Raw genomic sequence first — 22,728 nt, 5'->3', positions numbered from 1 at the left:
TGCAACCATTTTCCTAGGCTAGAGATGAGAGTTCACTTAAGGACAACAAAATTCATTTTGATCACTTCCTTTGCAAGTTATGCTTCTATGGTCTAGCTTTTTGCCTTGCTATGTGAGAGTAATTACCTTCTATCATTTTTAAATTACCTTTCCACAGGTTATACCCTGCTTATTTACATTCAATTCCGATAAAGACACACTCTGGCTGTTTTAAAATGGTTAACTCACCCCACGTTCCCCTTTTCTGTTTGTTTCTCAAAGCCATCTGGCCAGCATTGGGAGAAATACAAACCAAACTATTTCTCTGGTGATCACAAATTCTAGCGGGCCGAAGTCACAGTTTTCCACAGAGAAATGAAAGTGGGCTATTGGGGATCTGACTTACATTTCCCTCTGAAGGCTCTCCAAATGAGAATTCTGTTATGTGTTTACTACTAGAATTAGGGAAGAGAGTGTTAAACGCCAGAGTGTGAAAACACTGAGCAGAACCTAGCAACGAGATCTGGCCAGTGTTCCCCGAGGAAATAACCATGCACCCAATTATAACTGAGAGAGGGAGCAGATGTGGAGAACTATGTTCTGGTGCCTAAGCCGACTGTACAGAATGACAGCCTGGAGGGTCGTAGACACTAAAGCCCACAGCTGCTGAGGGCTGCTGGGGAGCCAAGCAGGAAGTTAGTCAACATCCTGCAGAAAAGCCCAAATTACAGTGGAGGCCTGAAATCTACCAGATTGGTGTTTTGTTCCTGTTGCATGATCAAAATGAGAGAGAACTCATGGTTCCTCTCAATCCATAACTCCTAGACAGTGACACCATGACAGTTAAAAGTTATGCTTTGAAACATGGGATGGCAAAGCAAAAGATAGGAGAGTGGGTTTTCACTTTTTACTTTGACTTTCTGTTTTTCTTTTTTTTTATGTTTATTTATTTTTGAGAGAGAGAGAGAGAGAGAGAGAGAGAGAGCGAGCCCGCGCCTGAGTGGGAGAGGGGCAGAGAGGGAGACACAGAATCCGAAGTGGGCTCCCGGCTCTGAGCCATCAGCACAGAGCCCAATGCAGGGCTTGAACTTGTGAACCATGAAATCATGAACTGAGCTGAAGTCGGAGGCTTCAGGCAAGTACCCCTGACTTTGGCACCCCTGACTTTGTTTTGCAATGAGCATGCTCTTCTAATCATCACAATAAAGCATTTCCATTTGAGGGAAAATCAGCAAAATTCAAACAGACTGTGACATCTTTGTCAGTTAACTATTTTCTGCTATACCCAAACTCAGTGACTCAAAACAACAGTCATTTGGTTCTGTTCCTGAGTCCACGAATCAGTTGAGTGGTTCTTCTGGTCCCAGCTGGGCTCAATAATGTACCTGTGGTCAAGGAGGTATTTCTGCAATCTCATGTTGTGTTTTCTCACATATTTGGGGGTTGGCTACATGAAGGCAGAAGACTCTTGGCTCTCCTCCATGTATCCCCTTCTCCAAAAGGCTAGCTCCAGTTCGTTTACATGGTGGTGGTAGGGTTAGAAAAGGGCAGGTAGAAGTATTCTTGAAGCTGAAGCTCAGAAAAGAACCCACAGTCCCTTCCATTTCATTCAACTGGTCAACAGAAGACACGAGGCCAACCCAGATTCAAGGGGGTAAGAAATGGACCTTGCTTCCTGATAAGAAACTACAAAAGTGCATTGCGAGAGCATGGATACAAGGGAAGGAGAGTATTGGGACCATAACTGCATCCCAAATGTGCCAGATCATGTGAAGAAATGGAAGAAGGAGAAAAGGATATGGTTTGGGAATTATGTCACCATATTAAATGCTTAATACCAGTTGGGTTCTAAAAGTAAATCTTTTTCATCCACACTTCAGTGAGTGAGCTGTAGGCATACTCTATCCCTTCTTACTTCCTAACTCGTATTTGTCATGCCAGTATCAAATTTAATATCACTTTCTCTAGGAAGTCTGTCTGAATTACCAGAGAATAAATCATGTCACTGTCTTTAGTACCCCCCCCATAACATTTATAAGAAACTTTTATTTTAGGGGCGCCTGGGTGGCTCAGTTGGTTAAGCATCTCACATCAGCTTAGGTCATTATCTCACAGTTCGTGGGTTCAAGCCCGGCGTTGGGTTTTGTGCTGACAGCTCAGAACGTGAAGCTTACTTCGGATTCTGTGTCTCCCTCTCTCTGCCCCTCCCCCACTTGTATGCACACGCTCTGTCTCATTCATTCTCTCAAAAAAAAATAAAACTTAAAAAAAAGAGAATGTTTTATTTTATTTCTGTCTCCCCTGTTAGACTATACTCTTTGGGAATGTGGGTCTGGTCTACCATATTTGCCTTGCACACTTTGCACCTCTGCACCTCGCCCCTGCAATGGTATAGGGTAGGTGCTGAAGAAATATTTGTTAGAAAATAAATATAAAGGGAATGAATGAATGAATGAATGAATGAATGAAAGTCAGGTGTTTATTAAAAGATATGTTTACATTTGGAGATATCAATATTTTCTTGTGATTTGCACATCCTTGACAGCATGATTTTAAATCCCGTTCATTGCTATTAAGCAGAACAGAAACACTGCAAGAGATTAAGATTTTTATGATGATTCTGTATAATGCAGCAACCAAGTCTTAAAGCCTGCACCTGATCCTTTCCCCAAATTTTATAAATGTAGCCTCAGGGGAACCCGAAAATGGCTATGACACTGACCTAAAATCTTTGTTGGAAAACCCACAAACAAAAGCACGGACTGTCAGTGGTCCTGTAGCCAGTTATGTCATGTGTATCTAGAGAAAATCCTGTATCACACTTGCAACGAGCTCTGCTTTCCCAAGGAAACATTCAGTCTTGGTCCTAGAAAAAACCTGAAAGTTTTCAGATTTTTTAAGTAAAATTGAAGAGGGTAGCAGCATAAACTGTGGGCCTACTAGCTATTATAAGCCAGCTTTATACCAGGCATTTCTATGCATTTTGAAAATTAATCCTTACAATGACCTACACAGTGAGATTTCCTTTATCTTTTCTATGAAGATAGAAAAACTGGGGCACAGCAGTGTAATGTAATTTCCTCAAGTCATCCCCACCAAAATATTAACTTATTAACATTTTTGCAAAGCATGGTTCACCTGAACTAAAAAAGAGAGAGAAGAAAACCATATAGGTTTGGTATGTTTTGCCACGAATTACTGTTATAAATACTATTCCACAGTTGCCAGTCCTGCTGCCCAATTTGACACTGGTCAACTTCTCTCAGTTTGTGTACTTAGGACTCTTCTTGGATATAAAGGGCTGGATCATGAATGTTTTTGAGCTGTAGCTGCCAGGAGGTTTATTAGCAAAGTTCGCCGGTGATTCCAGCATCATCAGTAAAAAGGTTTTGGAATTTTCAAGAGGAAAGCATCTTTCTTAAAAATCAACTGGTAAAGGGGCTCCTGGGTGGCTCAGTTAGTCAAGTGTCAGGCTCTTGGTTTCAGCTCATGTCACGATCTCATGGTTCTTGAGTTCTAGCCTCATGAACAGTGTGGAGCCCGCTTGGGATTCTCTCTCTCCCTCTCTGCCCCGCCCCTGCTCGTGTGTGCGCTTGTGCGTGTGCATGCTCGCTGTCTCTCTCTCTCAAAATAGATAAATAAGCTTAAAAAATTCAACTGGTAACAATTCGGTATTCAAAGACTACACTCTGGAATTCAATCATCATTCCCTTTGCTGAACCCTGGTTTTCTGTTGCTTGTATTAAATGGCTCCCATTCAGCTAGGTCTCCTTGGTGGATATCCAATCTTGGGCCTTTGGCTAACACCCTAACATCTTTGTAATCTTCCTATTCTTCAAAGACATGATTAGAATATGAATTAGAGTGGCTAATGTCTTAGAAACCATAGTCTGGGGAATGGGTATGTTCAGTGGTCAGGTTGGAACTGGAGCTCTCACTGTCCCCAACAAAACAACCCAAGATCCCTTTGGCTGTACTTCTCTTGCTTCTGTCTCTGTTTAAATTTGTCTCAGTTCAAGGCCCAGCTCAAATGCCACCACTTATAGAAACTTTCTTGCATTACCCCGTACCAGTGTTTCTCTGTGCTCTCTCGTAAAGATATCTGGAAAGGTATCTGGAGTCATAGTGATAACTAGTATTTACTTAATGTCTATAGTGCTCCAGATACCATACTAAGTGTGTTAACACATTATCTCACTCAATTCTCACCTTTAATTCTCAACAGCATCTCTGAGTTAGATGCTATTATTATCTCTCCCTTATGATGAAGCTCAGTGAGATGATGGGCTATACCCCATGCTATCACTAATACAAAAAAAAAACAAAGAAAAAACAGATTTAAAATTCAAATCCAGATCTACTGGATGGCCAAATCACAGTGCTCAACCACTATCTTATATTTTATGCATAAATTTTACTCTACAAATGTGGCGTGCGAGAATTGGCACATTTCTTTGTTTTCTTTCAATGAAACCAAAACTATGTGTGTTCTTGCTTCCCCGAACTTGTGTGCACAGGACTCTTCTTGGATGTGAAGGACTGACTCATGAATGGTGGTGGAAAATGTTTCCCTGCAATGGGTCATGAAAAGGCCCAGAACTGTTCTCTAGAGCAGAATCTACAAGATGGCTTTTTAAGTCTTCAGGCCATACTGGTCATCATGAGGGAGTCTCTTTTTCCCTTGAAGGACAGAGTTCCATATTTGGGGATTTCGAACCATAAAGTATGAAGTCTGGCCTCACTGGAAACCTCATGTGAACTCTGCCCACCTGTGGGGAACAAGCTTAGGCATTCCCTGAGCCTACACCGATGGGTTAACAAAGCATAAATAATTAGAAAGCCATAGAATGTACACATCCAAGTTTGGGTAAACAAGATTAGGTAAATAAAATAGGTAAACAGGGCAAAGTTCCCCAGTATAGGACAAAGGTCCCCAGTACAGGACAAAGGTACAGGAATAGGGAATCTCAAGATGAAAATATTCAAGATGAGGTAAACAAGATTAGGTATTCCCCCCAACTTAGTACAATAGCAGAAAGCAGCTTTCACGGGAAGGAAGGACCAAATTAGGTAAACAGGTAAATAGGGCTATGGACCTCAGTGGACAAAGTTGCCCAGAGTTGAGCTCATTAGCCAAAGAAAGGTGCCTTGTTGACCCTGAGGTAGCATGCTCTGTCTTTCTTGTCCCCTAGGCCAGTTTAGGTAAACAGATGTGGTGCCTCATGTCTGCTGAAAACAACCTTCGCCCAGCACCAGAATCTTGTTTTGTATTGACGCAAACCCCTAACACCACATATCTCCAAAACCCCCTTTCCCCCACGCCCGTGAGTTAATGTTCATGGTTTCATTGTTTCCTTGTGCACGTCCATCATGCTTTTAAGTCTTCTGATGCTAATAAAAACGGAGCAAAGGCCCTTACTCGGGGCTCTTGCCTCCTCCCGGACATTAGCTTCTCTCGCATTTTTAATCCTGCATCCTGCTTTCTTGCTGAACAAGAGAGAACTCCAGATCCGGACTCCAGATCCGGACTCTCTGACAGCCACCTGTCCACCTGTCCCAGTCAGAGGCCAGGCCAGTGTTCCAGGATGGTGTGAAGGGATAAGCTGCTAGTCCTTACTATTCACAGAATGCCATACCTCAGTTCCTCTTCTTCTAAAGTTATGAAACCCCCCCTCCCTTCTTGCTCATCAAAAGCCATGTGCCATTCTCTGATCCCCACTCAGACCCTCAGCACATCCTTCTCAGGGAGGTACAGCTTCTGAAAAATGAAAGCCAAGAGGGCAGGATGTCTACAGGCACCTGCTGCCTCTACTATGACCCAACCTCTCTGCTGCAGGGTCAATTCTATGCCTCATGCAATGGTCACTGCTTGATTTACAAGCCAGAAAATGCAAACTGGCAGCTTTAGGTCTTACCCAGCCAGAGGAAGTGAATTATTCGCTTCAATTTCTCCTGAAATTTGAGCCCTATTTAAAACTTGGGAGAGTCCACATAATAGCAATTAAATCTTGAAATTTGGGGTCAACGGTTCTCATGGTGAGCATCAGCTGGCATCGAATAGCTTCTGTCCCCTGGAGAGGCCCCTGTGCTTTCCAGGTCACCTACATGTCCATCATTCAGTCCTGATGCTCATCAGTACACAGTAGATTTTCTTTGCGATGGGGGAATTTTTTTTTTTCATGTCTAAGATTCTAGCCAATGTGGAAATATATAACTTATAAGAAAAAAACTTCAAGTTTCCGGAAGGATGGGGAAAACGCTTTGTGGGAGTCAGGAACATCCCCACGTATGGAATGTATAAGCAAAGCACGTCTGTTTTGAAGGAGGCACGTCTTCTCATTTACTTGCTAATGTTACAGCTGGTCCTCCTGGCACTTCAGTTTGCATCCCGTGGTGGATCTCCTCAAAATGGCAGAAACACACATCGTTGAACACATAGAAGCTGAGGTCTTCTTTCAACGTTTATGTATTTTTGAGGGAGAGAGACGGAATGCACGAGTGGGGGAGGAACAGAGAGAGCAGGAGACCCAGAGTCTGAAGCAGGCTCCAGGCTCTGAGCCATCAGCACAGAGCCTGACACGGGGCTCGAACCCACGAGCCGTGAGATCACGACCTGAGCCAAAGTTGGATGCTTAACCGGTCGAGCCACCTCGGTGACCCTAGAAACTGAGGCCTTTTCAAGATTGTTCCATACAGAGTTGAGCCAAGGCCTTCTGTATTTACTTCCAAAAATGCTTCTTCAGTCAGTCTGGCTTGGCAGGGATAAGCCATGACAGGTGTGCCTGCACCTTCACTCAGCCTCTTTGCCCCATGTGGAAACTTCTCTCTACATCTCTACTCAATTAATAATAATTATCATTATTTCAAAAAGGCTTGATTACAAAAAATACCTGACATAATCTTGGTCTAAGACTCCACGTCTCCATTAAGCCCTCCATCGTTTTCAAGCCTGTCCTAGTTTTCTCTTCTTTGGATAATATTAATGTACAGTAAACAGTAGGTGACCATAAAAATACACTTAGTTATACTAATTAATTTATGTTCCATCATTTTGTGCCATAAGGAAGCATAGCAAGATCTTTGAGTGGCAGAGACCATGTTTCGTATAACCTGTGTGTGTGTGAATGTGTGTGTACGTGTGTGAATGTGTGTGTGCGTGTGTGTGCATGCATGTTAGTGCACATGCACCGGCACAGACATGATTATCTGTCCCGCAGAAACCATTACAGAGCTGGATACAAGCTGTTTAGAGACTATTTGTTGATTGATTCAGTGATTGAAATTTGAATTTTTGTGGTTATATTCACTTGTATAACTTCCACTTTTTCCCGTTATTTTCATGAGCATTTGGGTCCCCATCCTCCACTGCCTTCAGGAATCACCCTCTGGGGAATCTCTGATTTACTAAACAGCAGTGACTTTAATAGAGTAGCACAGCAACCAGTGGCAATGTTAATTAGAATTGAGATCTCCTGACACGTTCCTTTGCTTTATGTCGGTAATTCTTCCATTCCTCAAAAGAGTTGTTAAAAGCAACCATTCCAAGTGGCTAAACTACTTTCGGTAAAGCGATAGTCTGTGACGGGTAGCAGTCCATCCGTGTGTGCGTGCGCGCGCGCGTGTGTGTGTGTGTGTGTGCTTGTGTGAAAGAGAGAGAGAAAACCAGAGGCAGACAGTTGGCAGAGGTGGGTATTGATAGGTGGAACAGGTGAAGTATTCTTTCCTCTCTAGCGTTAGGTGTGGACCTGAGTATCTCTGTTGTTTAGGGAGAAAGATTATTGGTCGCAGTTCTGGTGTTTCTGGTAGAGGGATTCGTTTTTCAGTGGCCCAGTGGCGAGGAGAAAATAATGAAGAGGTAGTGTGACGAAAAGAGAAGAGTAAATACCAACTTCTGTTCCAAACAAAATGCTCCCTTCACTGGTTATTTGTCTATGATGGACAAAGGCCATCTCACTGTTCAAGTAATCGTAATGCTCTTTTGAGTGTTCATGGTGATAGTTTCTCTGGTACATAAGAAACCCTAACTTGCACTGACGTTGTTGTCTACGGGACTCTACATTTGCTCCTGCATTTCACATTTATTTATTCATTAAGTTTTTATTTATTTATTTATTTATTTATTTATTTATTTATTTATAGAGAGAGAGTGGGAAACACAGAGAGAGAGAGGGGAGAGAGAGAGAGAGAGAGAGAGAGGGTAAGTGGGGGAGGGGCAGAGAGAGGAGAGAGAGAGAATCCCAAGAAGGCTCTGTGCAGTCAGCAAGAGCCCAACTTGGGACTTGATCTCATGGACCATGAGATCATGACCCAGCTGAAACCAAGAGTTGGACAATTAACCCACTGAACCCCCCCCAGGCGCCCCTCATATTTCTTTTAACATAGGCACAAAAGCGTCTTTATCAAAATGTTCCAAAACCTTTATCTACTTCTTTCGTCACGTAAGATGGAGAGGGTGCGGGACTGAAGATATTTATGTCATTTCTTCTGATCAGCGGAAGGTTTGCTGCCCTACAAACAGAGCTGAAAGACCCAGGAAGGCAGATTTGAGATGTCAACAAGCAGAAGAGACGCTTCAGGAATTTGCAGTTGAAGAAAGTGAAAGTGTGTTATAAATCCTGTTTACACTCTAAATTTCTCGAAGGAGTCACGTCAAAGTGTCAAAAACATATCACAGTTGTACTCATTTTTATGCACCCTACCGAAGGTTCAGTTAAAGTTTAATTGTGGACCATCTAATTGTTTCACCTCCATTTATAGCACAAATTCTTCTTCTTCTGCCCGCACTTAAAAATGTTTGGTTGCCACGGGTCCACACTCCTTTTCCTTGCCGTCTCCATGGCCTTTTCCTATAGTTTACAATCATCTGGTCTCAGGGTTCTAAACCCTCCAAACGTCTCTAACTTCAGTCTGTCATACTGCTGAGTCTCTTTAGCTCCAGACCTGTAACTCCAAGTGTCTACTAGCTTCTTAACTAGATGTCCCAGATCGCTCTCAACTTAGCATAGTCAGAAATGAAGTCCTGACTTCCTCACCTAAACTATGGTGCGCAACTCATACGGACAATTTCTATTTTAATAAATGGCCACGCAGTCACCACTTCCGGAAGCCTTGGAGTCATCATGAACCTTCATGATGAAAATGGAATTGCATTATATCTATCTTAAAAATATTTAAGTGACTACAAAATAGCTACGCATAATGTTCAAACCCTAACCATGACGTGGCAGATACCGTCCATTGCTTACGTAACGCTGTTCTCCCCTTATCCCTGAGAACAGACTGTTGCTTTCATTTCTGAGAGATTTAAGAGAAAGAAGGGCCCTCTGTAAACTCATGGAGATCCCATTCCCCTTCACTGAGTGATGATGGGTCCAGAGGACATGTTTCCCACTTTAAGCCGACCAGATGAAAGGGACCGTTTGCTGGGGCACGATGCCCAGAAATGTCAGCTCATGATCATGAAAAAATCGTCAAGGGTAGCAGAAGGGCAGAGTTAAGAAAAAATAGAAAGTCCCCGTGTCCTCAATGATAACACTGAACAGTTGGAAAATACCTGGAGCTGGCAGTGCAATGGGGGTTAGCAGAAGCCATTATTACTTAAGCCACGTAATTGGCATGTTGTTGCCGAAAGCATTTCTAGGTAATATACAAGGCCCTTCAGGATTCTTGCTCTCCGGAACCAACCAACTCTGTAGTTTCTTCTGTCAGTCTTCCCCCGCGTTTCACTCCAAACACACTCTGTTCCATCCTACAGCATTTTAGGTGTTCATCCAGACGGCTGACTTCTTCTCCAGCATCCTCCTGGTGAGCAGCTCTTGATGACTCAAGCTCTACTAGGTCAAATGTTACATCTTCAAGCTGTTATGTTACCCACTAAAATCCCCTGATTGTTCTTGCCCAAATCATACACTCCCAGGAGAAATGAATTGATTTCTCTTTTGTTTCATGCATTATTTGTATCTAACACATTATATTGTAATGGTTGTATTTGTCTGTCTTGCACTTGACTTTGAGCACCTAAATGCAAGGATGCCTTATTCATCATTGTGCTCTCAGACACTAGGACAGTGGCTGTTATGTAATAAACATTCAGGTAATGTTTTTGCTTTTAGACCTCTAGTCCCAGTAAGAGTACATATCATTCATGTTTTTTTTTTTAAACAGAACTGGTATAAATTTAAATTTTTTTAACATTTATTTATTTTTGAGACAGAGAGAGACAGAGCATGAGCGGGGGGTGGGGGGGCAGAGAGAGAGGGAGACCCAGAATCCGAAGCAGGCTCCAGGCTCAGAGCTGTCAGCACAGAGCCCGACGTGGGGCTCAAACTCACAGACTGTGAGATCATGACCTGAGCCGAAGTCGGTCGTTCAACCGACTGAGCCACCCAGGCGCCCCTAGAACTGATACAAATTTAAATAATTAAAAAATACTACTAATAAGCCTAAAATTAATCATAAGTCCCAACTGGATAGTTATGTCAACCTTCTTTGGGAGAGGTGTTGTTTTTTCTACAAAATCTAATTTGTTCCCTACATTTCTTTTCTTTTTGACAAAATACATGCATCTTCTCAAACACCTATAGCTATTTATACTCTACTCACAAAAATACATTTTTACTTTCTGCTAAATTCACTTGTTTCTTCCCCGAGATTTTTGTGGCTCCATCACCAACACTGTGAGTTACATTTTAAGTCTGGGGAAGCTACTGCTCTGTCTCTGTCTGGGTCCTGTTCTAGAAACATCCCTTCCCAAATACAGAGATCATTCATACTGTTCCAATTTTAACTTGTGCATGACTACTAGACAGACCACAGGCTGAGCACATGTAAACTGGTTTCCAGGATGAGTATCAGAGTTGAAAAGAACACTAAAGGATTGGTCTTTTCTTCAGAACTCTAACATTCTTAACAGGTAGAAACCTGAAAACTACGGGAGGTCACTTGATTATTTGTGACTCCTACACCGACAGCTCTAGGTGAGTCCCTCATGAAGACTAATCACTTCAAAGCAAACATATGCTGCTTCTAAAAACTTGATGTTTAATAATATTTATCTGTCAACAATTCAAAATTACACTGCAGATCTGAATTGCAGCTTGGGAAACTTAAAGGTGAATTCCATTAAAATGTTCTAACTCGGTTGACTTAGATCTGGAAACTTAGTGGCATGCCCAAGGTCCAGCTACAGAGTTCAGCTCATCACTGCACATACTTCATGATCTAGACTGTCTCCACTGCCTTCAGATAGTTTTTGTTACCTATGAATCCTCACTTTCACTTTCTGTTCAATTCTTCCCAGTTGCCTAAGATCTATTTTGAAACAAAGGAGACATAAAGTCTAAATCACTTAAACTTTATTTTTTTTTTATTTATTATTTTTTTATTTAAAAAAATTTTTTTTCAACGTTTATTTATTTTTGGGACAGAGAGAGACAGAGCATGAACGGGGGAGGGGCAGAGAGAGAGGGAGACACAGAATCGGAAACAGGCTCCAGGCTCTGAGCCATCAGCCCAGAGCCTGACGCGGGGCTCGAACTCACGGACCGCGAGATCGTGACCTGGCTGAAGTCGGACGCCTAACCGACTGCGCCACCCAGGCGCCCCCAAATCACTTAAACTTTATAAATTAAAACTGCTTTAGGGGCACCTGGTGGCTCAGTCGGTTGAGCATCTGACTCTTGATTTCAGCTCAGGTCATGATCTCAAGATCGTGAGATCGAGCCCCGCATCAGGCTCTGCAATGAGCATAGACCCTGCTTGAGATTCTCTCTCCATCCCTCTCCCTCTGCCCCTCCTCCGCTTGCTTGCTCTTTCTCTAAAAAACAAAACAAAACAAAACTGCTTTAGATGAGGCCTCCACATGCCTTTAAAGAAACATAATACAAGATGTTTCAAGCTGTCAGAGCTGCCTCGTTATACAGCTCCAAGAAGCGCTATTCACTTCTCTATGTCCCTGTGACTAATGCCCCCCCCCCCAACCTAGACAATATATTGTCTCAACCCTTTGTGTGAAGGGCTACTTATGCTGTCTCTATGGGTCGAGACAGTGATATCTGTGGTTATGGTTCTCTAAGCGACAGTTGTGTAAAAGTAGTTTCTGGAGAAACAAGGAATCACCAGGTGAGAGATCATGATCTTACCTGAGCTATGGTTTCCTGCTAACAAGGTGGGGCTTACGGAGCATCTTCCCAGTCTGCTGGTGACTACAGGCGGTCCTGGTGTTCCATCCCATTCCTGAGCTTTGATAGGCTCTCTGGAAGATGCCCCGTGATGCCCTCTCTCTTTGCTCTCCAACTTTGGTAATGGCTCCGTGCTGTGACTTCGGACTTTCAGTTCCTCTGTCGATTCTGTGTGTTAACCAGAATTACATTCTGTTAAACATAAGTCAAATTCTTCCCATATTCTTTTAAAACATTAAAGAATGATTTTCTTTTTTCTTTTCTTTTTTTTTTTTTCAACGTTTATTTATTTTTGGGACAGAGAGAGACAGAGCATGAACGGGGGAGGGGCAGAGAGAGAGGGAGACACAGAATCGGAAACAGGCTCCAGGCTCTGAGCCATCAGCCCAGAGCCTGACGCGGGGCTCGAACTCACGGGCCGTGAGATCGTGACCTGGCTGAAGTCGGACGCTTAACCGACTGCGCCACCCAGGCGCCCCAAAGAATGATTTTCTAATATGCTTTCAATCTATTTTTGTGAACTTGGAAATGTGTTGGAGATTACACTGTTTAAATATAACAGGGATGGAGATCACCGTGTGCAGGTTAATATCACTGGGAAATAGTTTTCTCATTGGAAGAGAAAACCTCAATGAATCGTCCGTCTCTTAGTAACTCTTGCATTCACTGTCAAGGAAACTTCTTTTTTTTTTTAATTTTTTTAATGCTTATTTATTTTTGAGAGAGAGAGAGAGAGAGGGCATGAGCAGAGGAGAGAGAGAGAGAGGAAGACACAGAATCCGAAGCAGGCTCCAGGCTCTGAGCTGTCAGCACAGAGCTGGACGTGGGGCTTGAACTCACAGACTGTGAGATCATGACCTGAGCCGAAGTTGGAGGCTTAACCGACTGAGCCACCCCGAGACCCCAGAAACTTCTTTTTTTTTAATGTTTATTTACTTTTGAGAGGGGGGAGGGGCAGAGAGAGACAGATAGAGAGAGAGAGAGAGAGAGAGAGAGAGAGAGAGAGAACGAGATCTCAAGCAGCTTCAGCGCTGACAGTGCAGAGCTTGATGCAGGCTTGATCCCATGAACTGTGAGATCATGACCTGAGCTGAAACCAAGAGTCGGACGCTTAACCGACTGAGCCTCCCAGGTTCCCCTCAACTTCAAGGAAACTTCTTAAAGAGCATATAACACTCACTGTCTTTACTGTCATATCTTCCATTCATTCTGCTACCCCCTGTGAATTCCTGAATTCAGCCCACCGCTCTAGTAAAACTGCTTGTGCTAAGAGCTCCTATTCTAATTGGCAAATTCAGAAAACACTTCTAAGACATTTGACAACTCCTTTATTACTCTCATTTATATCTTCGATTCTCTTGGCTTCCCGAATGGCCCATCTTCCTGGGTTGTGTTCTACAAACAACACCATTTCCCTGTCATTCATATGTTCTCTTCCTTCACCCGTCCTCTATATGTTGTCCCCAAGATGCTAGGTTAGCTGCTATTCTTCTCATTCTATTAGATATACTTTTCCTGTGATTTTACCTTCCAGGATTGTTAGCGATTTTTAAATAGTTTACTACAATCCTGGATCATTGCCCTCAGCTTGCTTGTTTGCTTGCTTGCTTTATTTATTATTTGAGAGAGAGAGAAAATGCATACACAGAGAGGAGGGGCAGAGGGAAAGGGAAAGGGAAAGAGAACCCCAAGCAGGCTTCATGCCCAGGGCAGACCGTAGCACTGGGCTGGATGATCCCAGTACTGTGAGATCATGACCTGAGCTGAAATCAAGAGTCAGACATTTAACCAACTGAGTCATCCAAGTGCCCCTCTCCTGAACTTTGCACCTCTTTATCCAACAGCCAGCTGGGTCTCTCTGGATGCCCCATGGGTATTACAAATTTAACATTTCAGATATTGGACTGACACTATTTCTTACTAAGCCAGTAGCTCCTCCTGTCCTGTCCAGCCAACCACCCAAACTACAAGCTTGTCTCTCCCTTTCTTTAACTGCTACTCCCCAAATCTATCAGTAGCATATTCTACCGGTTTTATTTATAAAAATCTTCCTTTCTCTTCTGCCGCCCTTTGTATCATATCTACCTCAATTACTTTGGTTCCAACTCTAATCCTTACTGCAGCTTCTCTCTTAGTCTCTCTCTATCCTTCCCTCTCCAAAGCATGAACTCCATATACTGCCCAAATGAGCTGTTTAAAATGCAAATCTAACCAAGTGTATTTTATAGGGAATGGATATAATTGGCATTCTGGTACCCATGTACAGAAGTGTTCAAGAACACACGTAGCAAGGGGCACCTGGGTGGCTCTGTTGGTTAGGTGTCCCACTCTTGATTTCAGCTCAGGTCGTGATCTCAAGGTTGGTGGGTTTGAGCCCCGAATCCGGCTCTGTGCCGACAGCTCCCAGCCTGCCTGGGATTCTCTCTGCCCCTCTGCCCGGCTCTGTGCCAACAGCTCCCAGCCTGCCTGGGATTCTCTCTCTCTCTGCCCCTCTGCAGCACACACGCACATACACGCTCTCTCAAAATAAATAAGCTTAAAAAAATAAACACACAGGTCATAATATGAGTGACAACCGCTTGTTACTTTCAGAACAGTGTTGTTTCAGGGAATGAATGCCACAGCCCTTCCATAGTGCCTATAGAGAAGTGTTTAAAACCAAAAACAAACAAAACAACACAACCTGTTTACAGTGTACTCTTGACTCACATCTTTCCAGAAGCCTCCTGTGACCCACAGAAGTACGTCTGATCTCTTTCCTATGACCCACAAGACTCCCAACCCTGCCACTCCTCTTCCACACCATCACTTCCCACCTGAACGTTGCGTTCAAGAAACACCGCGAAACTGGTCGTACCTTCTTCCTCCCCCCTCCACCTGCCCCCAAAGCAAGGCTGTCTTGAGCGCCACCGTCCTCGACCTCACCTGCTTCGAATACCTCTGTATCTTGTCTTTCCTTGGGGAAGGCCCCTCGGACCGGGTTATTCGACTTAAGTATCCTCCGAAGCTTCCTCCACCCATATCCCCACCCCAGGCTGGGATTCGGTCATCTCCGCACTGATACTGTCATATATCATCTTTCGATGGATCCGTTCTCAAAAGGCCCTGAGTCCTTGGAAGCAGGAACTGAGTTTTGTTTTTTGCTTTTTTTTTTTTTTTCCATGTGGTGTCCTTAGCACCTAGCATGCTGCTCAATAAGTATTTAATTGATTTATTTGTTTAATAGGTTTCTCAACTCCTCGGGCATCTTTCTGATGTGTGTGGACATTCAGTGTTCCTAATAGAATAAGAGGATCAGGCAAGTGTTATAAATATATCAAAGTGGCACAGAGCTAATAGTGTTCTGCAAAAATCTGATTCTCTAACAATCACAGTTGTAGAATTCACCATTTTTTTGTTACTTTTTTAAATATGTCTTTATTTTTGAGCAACAGAGAGAGAGCGAGTGGGAGAGGGGCAGAGAGAGAGGGAGACACAGAACCAGAAGCAAGCTCCAGATTCCGAGCTGTCAGCACAGAGCCCGATGTGGAGCTGGAACTCAGGAACCGTGTGAGTTCATGAGCCAAAGTCTGATGCTTAACCGACTGAGCCACCCAGGTGTCCCTAAAAGTCACCACGTTGAAAGTCTCACTCACATGAGGAATCTTTGGGAAAGACTGCAGAAAAAAAAAAAAAAAAAAAAAAAAAAAAAAAAAAAAAAAAAAAAATCACAGAAATGGTTCAGGGAATCTGTATTTTGGTTTCTTTACGTTTAGGCTCAAATACTCATCAACTTTCAGCAATGTGGGACAAATGTCCCACTTTGATTCCATATTACCAGAATCTGTGGGGCAGAGGTAGAAGAGGTTTATAATAGAGTAAGAGGTCCTAGGTGAGGTCATCTGAGTGGCCCAGTTTTGCAGCCCTGGTCATGGTCATGGGCTAGTAATCCATGCCACTGAGCACTCGGGTTCTCCTCTTGGAGCCTCATTTTTCTTTTTTTTTTCTTTTTTTTTTTTTCATTTTTCTTAACTACAATGTAAAGATAATATCAGCCCTGCCTAACCTCTCCAATGTAATTTGAAGGATCTAATGGTATTCTACATTAAAAATTTTTTTTAATGTTTCTTTATTTTTGAGAGAGAAAGACAGAGCATGAGCGGGGTGCAGGGGCAGAGAAAGAGAGAGAGACACAGAATCTGAAACAGGCTCCAGGCTCCAAGCTGGCAGCAAAGAGCCCGTGGGGCTCGAAACTCAGGAACAGCGAGATCATGACCTGAACTGAAGTCGGACGCTTAGCCAACTAAGCCGCCCAGGCACCTCTATTTTAAAATATTTTTAAAACTAAGCAGTGTCATACATGTAAAAGATACTATTAATTTAAATGAACTGTAGGTGCACCTGAGCGGCTCGGTCGGTTAAGCGTCTGCCTTCTGCTCAGGTCATGATCTTGCAGTTTGTGAGTTTGAGCCCCACGTCGGGCTCTGTGCTGACAGCTCAGAGCCTGGAGCCTGCTTCAGATTCTGTGTGTGTGTCTCTCTCTGAACCTCCCCTGCTTGCACTCTGTTTCTCTTTCTCATTCTCAAAAATAAATAGACATTCAAACAAATTTTAAAAAATTAACCATAGCCATTTGTCCTTTATGAATTTACGTACCCTTTCTACATTTGGACTAGATAATCACTGAGAGATTGAAAACACAAGTGGACAATTGCCAGACCACTTATTGAAATAGAATTCCAACCCATCATCTACAGTAATGAGCCCAGAAAGCCAATGTACCCTCCCTAAGTCAGACTTACAGGAAGTCAGACTACTATCTCTAACAACCAATCCAGGCAACCAAACAACAGTCTGTTTGGCCCCACACAACCAGGGTTGATTGTTAATTAACTTGATTAATAACTGATAGCTTCCTGGATTTTTGCCCCTGCTTCTAATGTAAGACCAGCAGAGAAAATCAAATATGCATCTCTATCCAATCACATAGGACGCCCTCCTTCTGGCTGGTCTGCGGGCAACTACCCCATGCCAACAGCCTCCACTTGGGGCAAATCTGAAGTCTTGCCTGTTTGCCGTTAAGTTTCTCCCACCAACTTTTCTCGTTCTTCGCCCTGCCTTCGAATCTCTGCGATTAGAAGTGATGGTGGGTAACTGCTTGCTGTAGCAAGCTCTGAATAGGCTTTGCCTGCTCTCATTTGTTTGGTCTTCATTTGTATGCACATCGCTATAGTTCCTTCCAGCTCCAACAAGCTAGGCCGTTGTGTAAACATATGTCATGAGTATTACTCTATGAGATAAAACTTCAACCAGGAGGGTCATCTTATAATAAAAACCTCAGAAAGATTCCTGGCCTTTAAGTGGGGCTCATATAAGCCTAAGTCTCAGTTACACTAAAATCAAATATAGGAAGTAAAAGTATTGAAAAAGTAATACATTCCAGCATCATAGTTACAGCAAGACAATTTAACACTTGCTTTTTGGTGCCCTGCGTCCCGTGGAATAAAACCAGTATCAGAAAAAAACATCATAGACTATTCCCAAGCTGTTTATTCACAGTTTCAAGGAAAATGGAACTCTGGCTTCCAAATGTCACAGCCTCAAAGCCTAATGACCCATCTGTTTCTCTTTACCTCCTCTTCCAGATTTCAAACAAAACACTGAGATGCTTGCTTTTATTATCAACTTCTGTGTTTTTTTTTTCCAATAGCAACATTAAGAATTTACTATTTCTCTCTCTCTCTCTCTCCCTCTTTCTCACTCTCTCGCTCTTTCTCTCTCTCTTTCTCACACATACACATATGCACACGTACATGCACATACACACACACACAGCATCTACTAACACTGGAACTGAAACTAACCAAACTAAAAAATGCTTACACAGAACATTGGATCCAGCATCTATCCTTCCTGTAGGTTTGGATAACATTCTAAATATGAAAGGCTGAGGATGTGTGTCAAAGCACCTCCACCTACATCAGTTTCTTTGTTCTCATTCAAATTAGTCACACACACATCCTGGGGAAGTGTCATTTGGGTCTCAAACCTCAACTAAATAAAAGCCCAATACAGCTTTGGAAACAAAAAGGAGTCTTTTTTTCCCCTTTCGTTCTTCCTTCGTTTTCAAGTCCCAGAGGTTAGTCTTCAGTGAATTTTGGCAGATGTATTTAGAGAAACTTGAACAAAAGGATTGAAGAAATCATGCTACTCAGACTTGTGCCCGTGTACCTTCACATCTGCCTCCTAAACAGAAGGCGAAGCTGAAAAACCTGGAAGAAAATCATCAATGTACTTTGGAGCATTTTATTTGGGAATAAATCTAGTTTCTTGCATGTAGTCATAAAAAAACGTCCTATAAAATGCATTTTTCTAATTAAAATATGTATGGAAATCTTCCAAATAGCTGTTGCAAATAAATAGAAGGCAGACAATTACACTAAGAAATATACACAATAAGACACATTGAAACCTCAAAGAAATCTTTTCAGAGGAATAAAGAGGCATTTATCACTATCCATATATTTCAAGGTTTTCTTAAAGCCTGAAAAACAAAATTGATTTTAGTACCATAAACATTCCTGAACAAAATCAATCTTTGGTGCTGTGGTAAATTTCTAGGTGGGATCTTGCGGCATAGGGCCAACTACCTGGAAGGACTGAGTGTCAACTACCTACCTAAAATCTGATTCTCACACTGAAATCTGATCTTGAGTTGAAATCTTGCTGTGAGAAATACACATTATGTTTCACATTTGTCTTTCAGACTGTGCATTTTGCACTTTCTCGTCCTAAACTTCTTATGGTTTTCAAGTTAAACAAGGACAGAGGAGGATAAGAGACTAGAAGCAACCTTTTCATGACCAGAATATTTTCTCCAGGATTCCAATCTTATCACAGTTCACGCTGCTAATTCTGAGGCTCCTTCTCAGAATTTTCCCTGACAAGTGGGTCTGCACTTGTCTCTCAGTTCTACCTCCCTCTTCTCCCTCTGTGTCCCTGCCCAGGGGCTCTAGGTCACCTAGAAAGACTTCAGTTTCCAGGTCTGATGGCTTTCCCCACCAAGTCTGTCCCCTTCCAGATACTGACTTTTCCCAAGATCTCTGACCCACTCTTCCTCATCAGCACTTACTCTCTCAACAGAAGTGGTACAGAGGATTCTTGTCAGTCTCCAGACCCCCCAAATCCCTCTTAAACTCTCGAAACAAAGACAACGTCATTGCATTGATGAACCTTTCCACATGGCCGTCTGGGGACCACACACATGAAAACTGACAGACAGCATTATCCTTTTTCCAGACTTGCTTCTTTTCTGGTCAGGAAGATCATGTACTTATTGATTTATATGTCTAGTTCCCTCACCAGACTATACACAGCATCTTAAGACCAAAGACTACGTTTCATGTTGGTCCTTAGTGTCTAATAGAGTCCTCAGTGAGAACAGACAGGGTGAATGAATGCACGCACACTTCTCCCAGGTCAGTTAATTAATTAGCCTTCATTCTTGGATATTACTCCACCTAGGCCATGACCCATGGCTTCTCCCTCCCTCCTTTCCAATGTCACCCAGCACATGGGCCCTGGCATGAACTAACAACCCTCAATGACAAACACAAGTTAGCTAAAGTTATTTTTGTTAATTCATACATGTTTCTAACTGACTTGCTTACTGGCCAGAAAATAAGTTACTTGCCTGGAAAATTAGTATTACTTGTAAATGTGACCAGTCATACCATTTTCCCGGAGGAACATTAAGATCCCATTTCTTTCTCTTTATTTTCTCTTTCTTTCTTTCTTTCTTTCTTCCTTCCTTCCTTTCTTTCTTTCTTTCTTTCTTTCTTTCTTTCTTTCTTTCTTTCTCTTTTTCCTTTCCTTTCTTTGTTCCTTCCTTCCTCTTTCTTTCTGTTGGTCTTTTTTTTTCTCTTTCTGTCCTTTCTGTCTTTCTTATTTCAATATATAAGGATTAACTTGCATATCCCGTGTTTCTATTAACATCTAGATGATTCAAATGATTTACACAAGAGGCTTTTTTATCTCTGGGGTTTGTGACTGCCATTATTCCTGAAATTTCACCCTCTCACATAGGGATCCCTTGGTTACAAAATACAGACACTACATCTGGTGACAAAGAGACCAAGGCTCCAGTTGATGAGCCCTTGAGGTTCCTATGGACAAAAAAACAAACAAACAAACAAAAAAAAAACCACGCTACTGAATTGTCCCTTCCTATTGGCATAATCAGCAGGATCAAAGTCCCTCCATTCTATTCCAACTGCTGAACAGTGGAAATAATGAAAGGTGATCAAGGCAGATTAATTAGGCAGAAAAGGCAGCACATTGGAAGTGCTGAAGGAGGCACTGAACTAAATTGCATTATCAGATGGGTATTAGATTCAATCATCAGACTTAAAGCTGAAAAAGACCTTGCAATCACAGTTGTAACAGCTCAGGAAAAGCAAGGTGTGCATAGTCATTACTGAGCTGGCCATCCTGCCTTTGGGAGAAGAGCTCCAGGGAGGGGGAGTTTCCACCTCACAGGACAGTTTGGCTCCCTTTGGAACATCTTTAATTGCTAGAAAGCTCTCATTCTGAGCCCAAGTGGGCCTCCCTCCAAGCACCATCATTTGTTGGTTGTAGGTAGTCCTGTTTCTGAAGCAACTCAGAATGAGTTTATTTCTGTTTTAAAGCAGACACCCTTTAGAATCCAGAGTGAGGCAGTCTGTCTCACTCTGGTCACATCTTCCTCACAGTACAAGTCTAGAATGCTCACTCTTCCGGGCACCCTGGCCTGGACACTAATTGCATGTCTTGGTGTCCTTTAAAACTGCCATCCGGAGCTGGTCAGAGCCAGATAGCTTGACATGGTTTTCTTGTGAGTTTAAGGGAGCACTGGGGTCCTCTCTCTGCTCTTCTCTTATTCCATCTCCGGAGTCTCCAGGGAAAAGAGAGCACAGGCTCCCATGTTTCCACAGCAAAAGGGCACCAGGGAGCAGGGCCATTTATTTATTTATTTATTATTATTGCTCCTGTCTCATGTGAATTCTGTCATTAGGTGTCAGTTATGTCAATTCCAACATCTCAGGGATGTCAGCTCCTCAAATATAAATAGAGAAAGAACAATAGCTCAGGCTTCTGCAGATTACATGGTTTCAAATAAAGTTGGAAAGAAAGTCCAGGTTGTGTGAAGAAGGCACAGAAAGTAAAACCTCCATTGTAATAAGATAGACGAAGCGTGTTACTTAACAGAATAACAAAATAGAGGAGGCACATTGACGTAGGATTGAAGACGCAAATAATCCGGATCATTTGACAGGTGTAAAAACAGCTCAGAGCTTTTACACATCTTGCTCAAGGTCACACAGATGGCAATTAGCAAAGGCCTGCTAAAGAGACAGGTTTCCTAGCCACTACCCAGCATGCACCTCTCACCAGAAGACAGGGGGACTCACATGCTGATTCATATTCTACAGTTGTTGTTTATGGTTGCAAGGAATAGCACTTATCAGAGTGTGATAATAAATAGAATTTCAAAGACCATGTTTGGCCTTTTAAAACTCTCAATTAGGGGTGCCTGTGTGGCTCAGTAGGTTGAGTGTCTGACGTTGGCTCAGGTCATGATCTCCTAGTTCATGAGTTTGAGCCCCACGTCGGGCTGTGTGCTGACAGCTTGGAGCCTGGGGCCTGCTTAGGATTCTGTGTCTCCCTCTCTCTATGCCCCTCCCTCACTCGTACTGTGTGTGTGTGTGTGTGTGTGTGTGTGTGTGTGTGTCTCTTTCAAAAATAATTAAAACATTAAAAAAATTTTAACTCTCAATTAAACATCCAGATGATTTACTTATTCACTTTTTTTTTTAACAAGGTGGATGAGGATTGTAGAAATACTGACAAATTAGCTCTTCTTAAAAAAAAAACAGGGGCGCCTGGGTGGCTCAGTCGGTTAAGCGGCTCGTGAGTTCGAGCCCCACGTCGGGCTCTGTGCTGACAGCTCTGAGCCTGGAGCCTGTTTCAGATTCTGTGTCTCCCTCTCTCTGACCCTCCCCCGTTCATGCTCTGTCTCTCTCTGTCTCAAAAATAAACAAATGTTAAAAAAAAATATATTAAAAAAAAAAACAAAAAAAAACAAAAAAAAACAAAACACCTTCACAGAAGTCATCAGGCATAGCTCAAATGTTGACACATTTTAGTAATACTTTAAGAAATTCTAGTATTGTAGGGCAATAAGAGAAAACTTACTCAGAGAATTCAATTTATATTTTTGTTTGCTCTGGGAATGCGGCAGCCACGAGGACCCGTGGACAGAGTCCAGCCAGACGACCAAGTCTGTTCTCTCCGGGCATGCAGTTAAACTATACTTCCCAGCATTCCTTGCAGTGAGGGAGAGCCACATAACTGAGGTCTGGCCATTAGAATGTGGGTGGATACGATGTAGGTCACCGCCAGGTCGGGTCATCAAACTTCCCACAAAATCCCTCCTCCTCTTGAAGATTCCCCTCCTGCTGGCTGGCAGTTTTTTGAAGTCCCAGATGCTGGTGCCGGTGAGACCACCAGATGGAAACTTCCCAGTAACTGCGGGGAGACCTTCCCATCTTTC

The 22,728-nt window shown here is 42.8% G+C and overlaps 1 protein-coding gene across 7 annotated transcripts in view; it reads right to left on the bottom strand.

Annotated features, from left to right (window-relative positions):
• The window catches only part of NYAP2 (neuronal tyrosine-phosphorylated phosphoinositide-3-kinase adaptor 2), a 268,785-nt gene that overhangs the window by 61,155 nt on the left and 184,902 nt on the right, over nt 1-22,728 (bottom strand). For all 7 annotated transcript variants that reach the window (XM_045481488.1, XM_045481489.1, XM_045481492.1 and 4 more), the window contains one exon: nt 12,120-12,326. In XM_045481488.1, coding sequence (XP_045337444.1) covers nt 12,120-12,326 — 207 coding nt within the window. The remainder of the gene's footprint in view (nt 1-12,119; nt 12,327-22,728) is intronic.

The sequence above is a fragment of the Leopardus geoffroyi genome, chromosome C1, assembly GCF_018350155.1.
Source record: "Leopardus geoffroyi isolate Oge1 chromosome C1, O.geoffroyi_Oge1_pat1.0, whole genome shotgun sequence".
Taxonomy (NCBI): domain Eukaryota; kingdom Metazoa; phylum Chordata; class Mammalia; order Carnivora; family Felidae; genus Leopardus; species Leopardus geoffroyi.
This window is presented reverse-complemented; position numbering and strand designations above follow the sequence as displayed.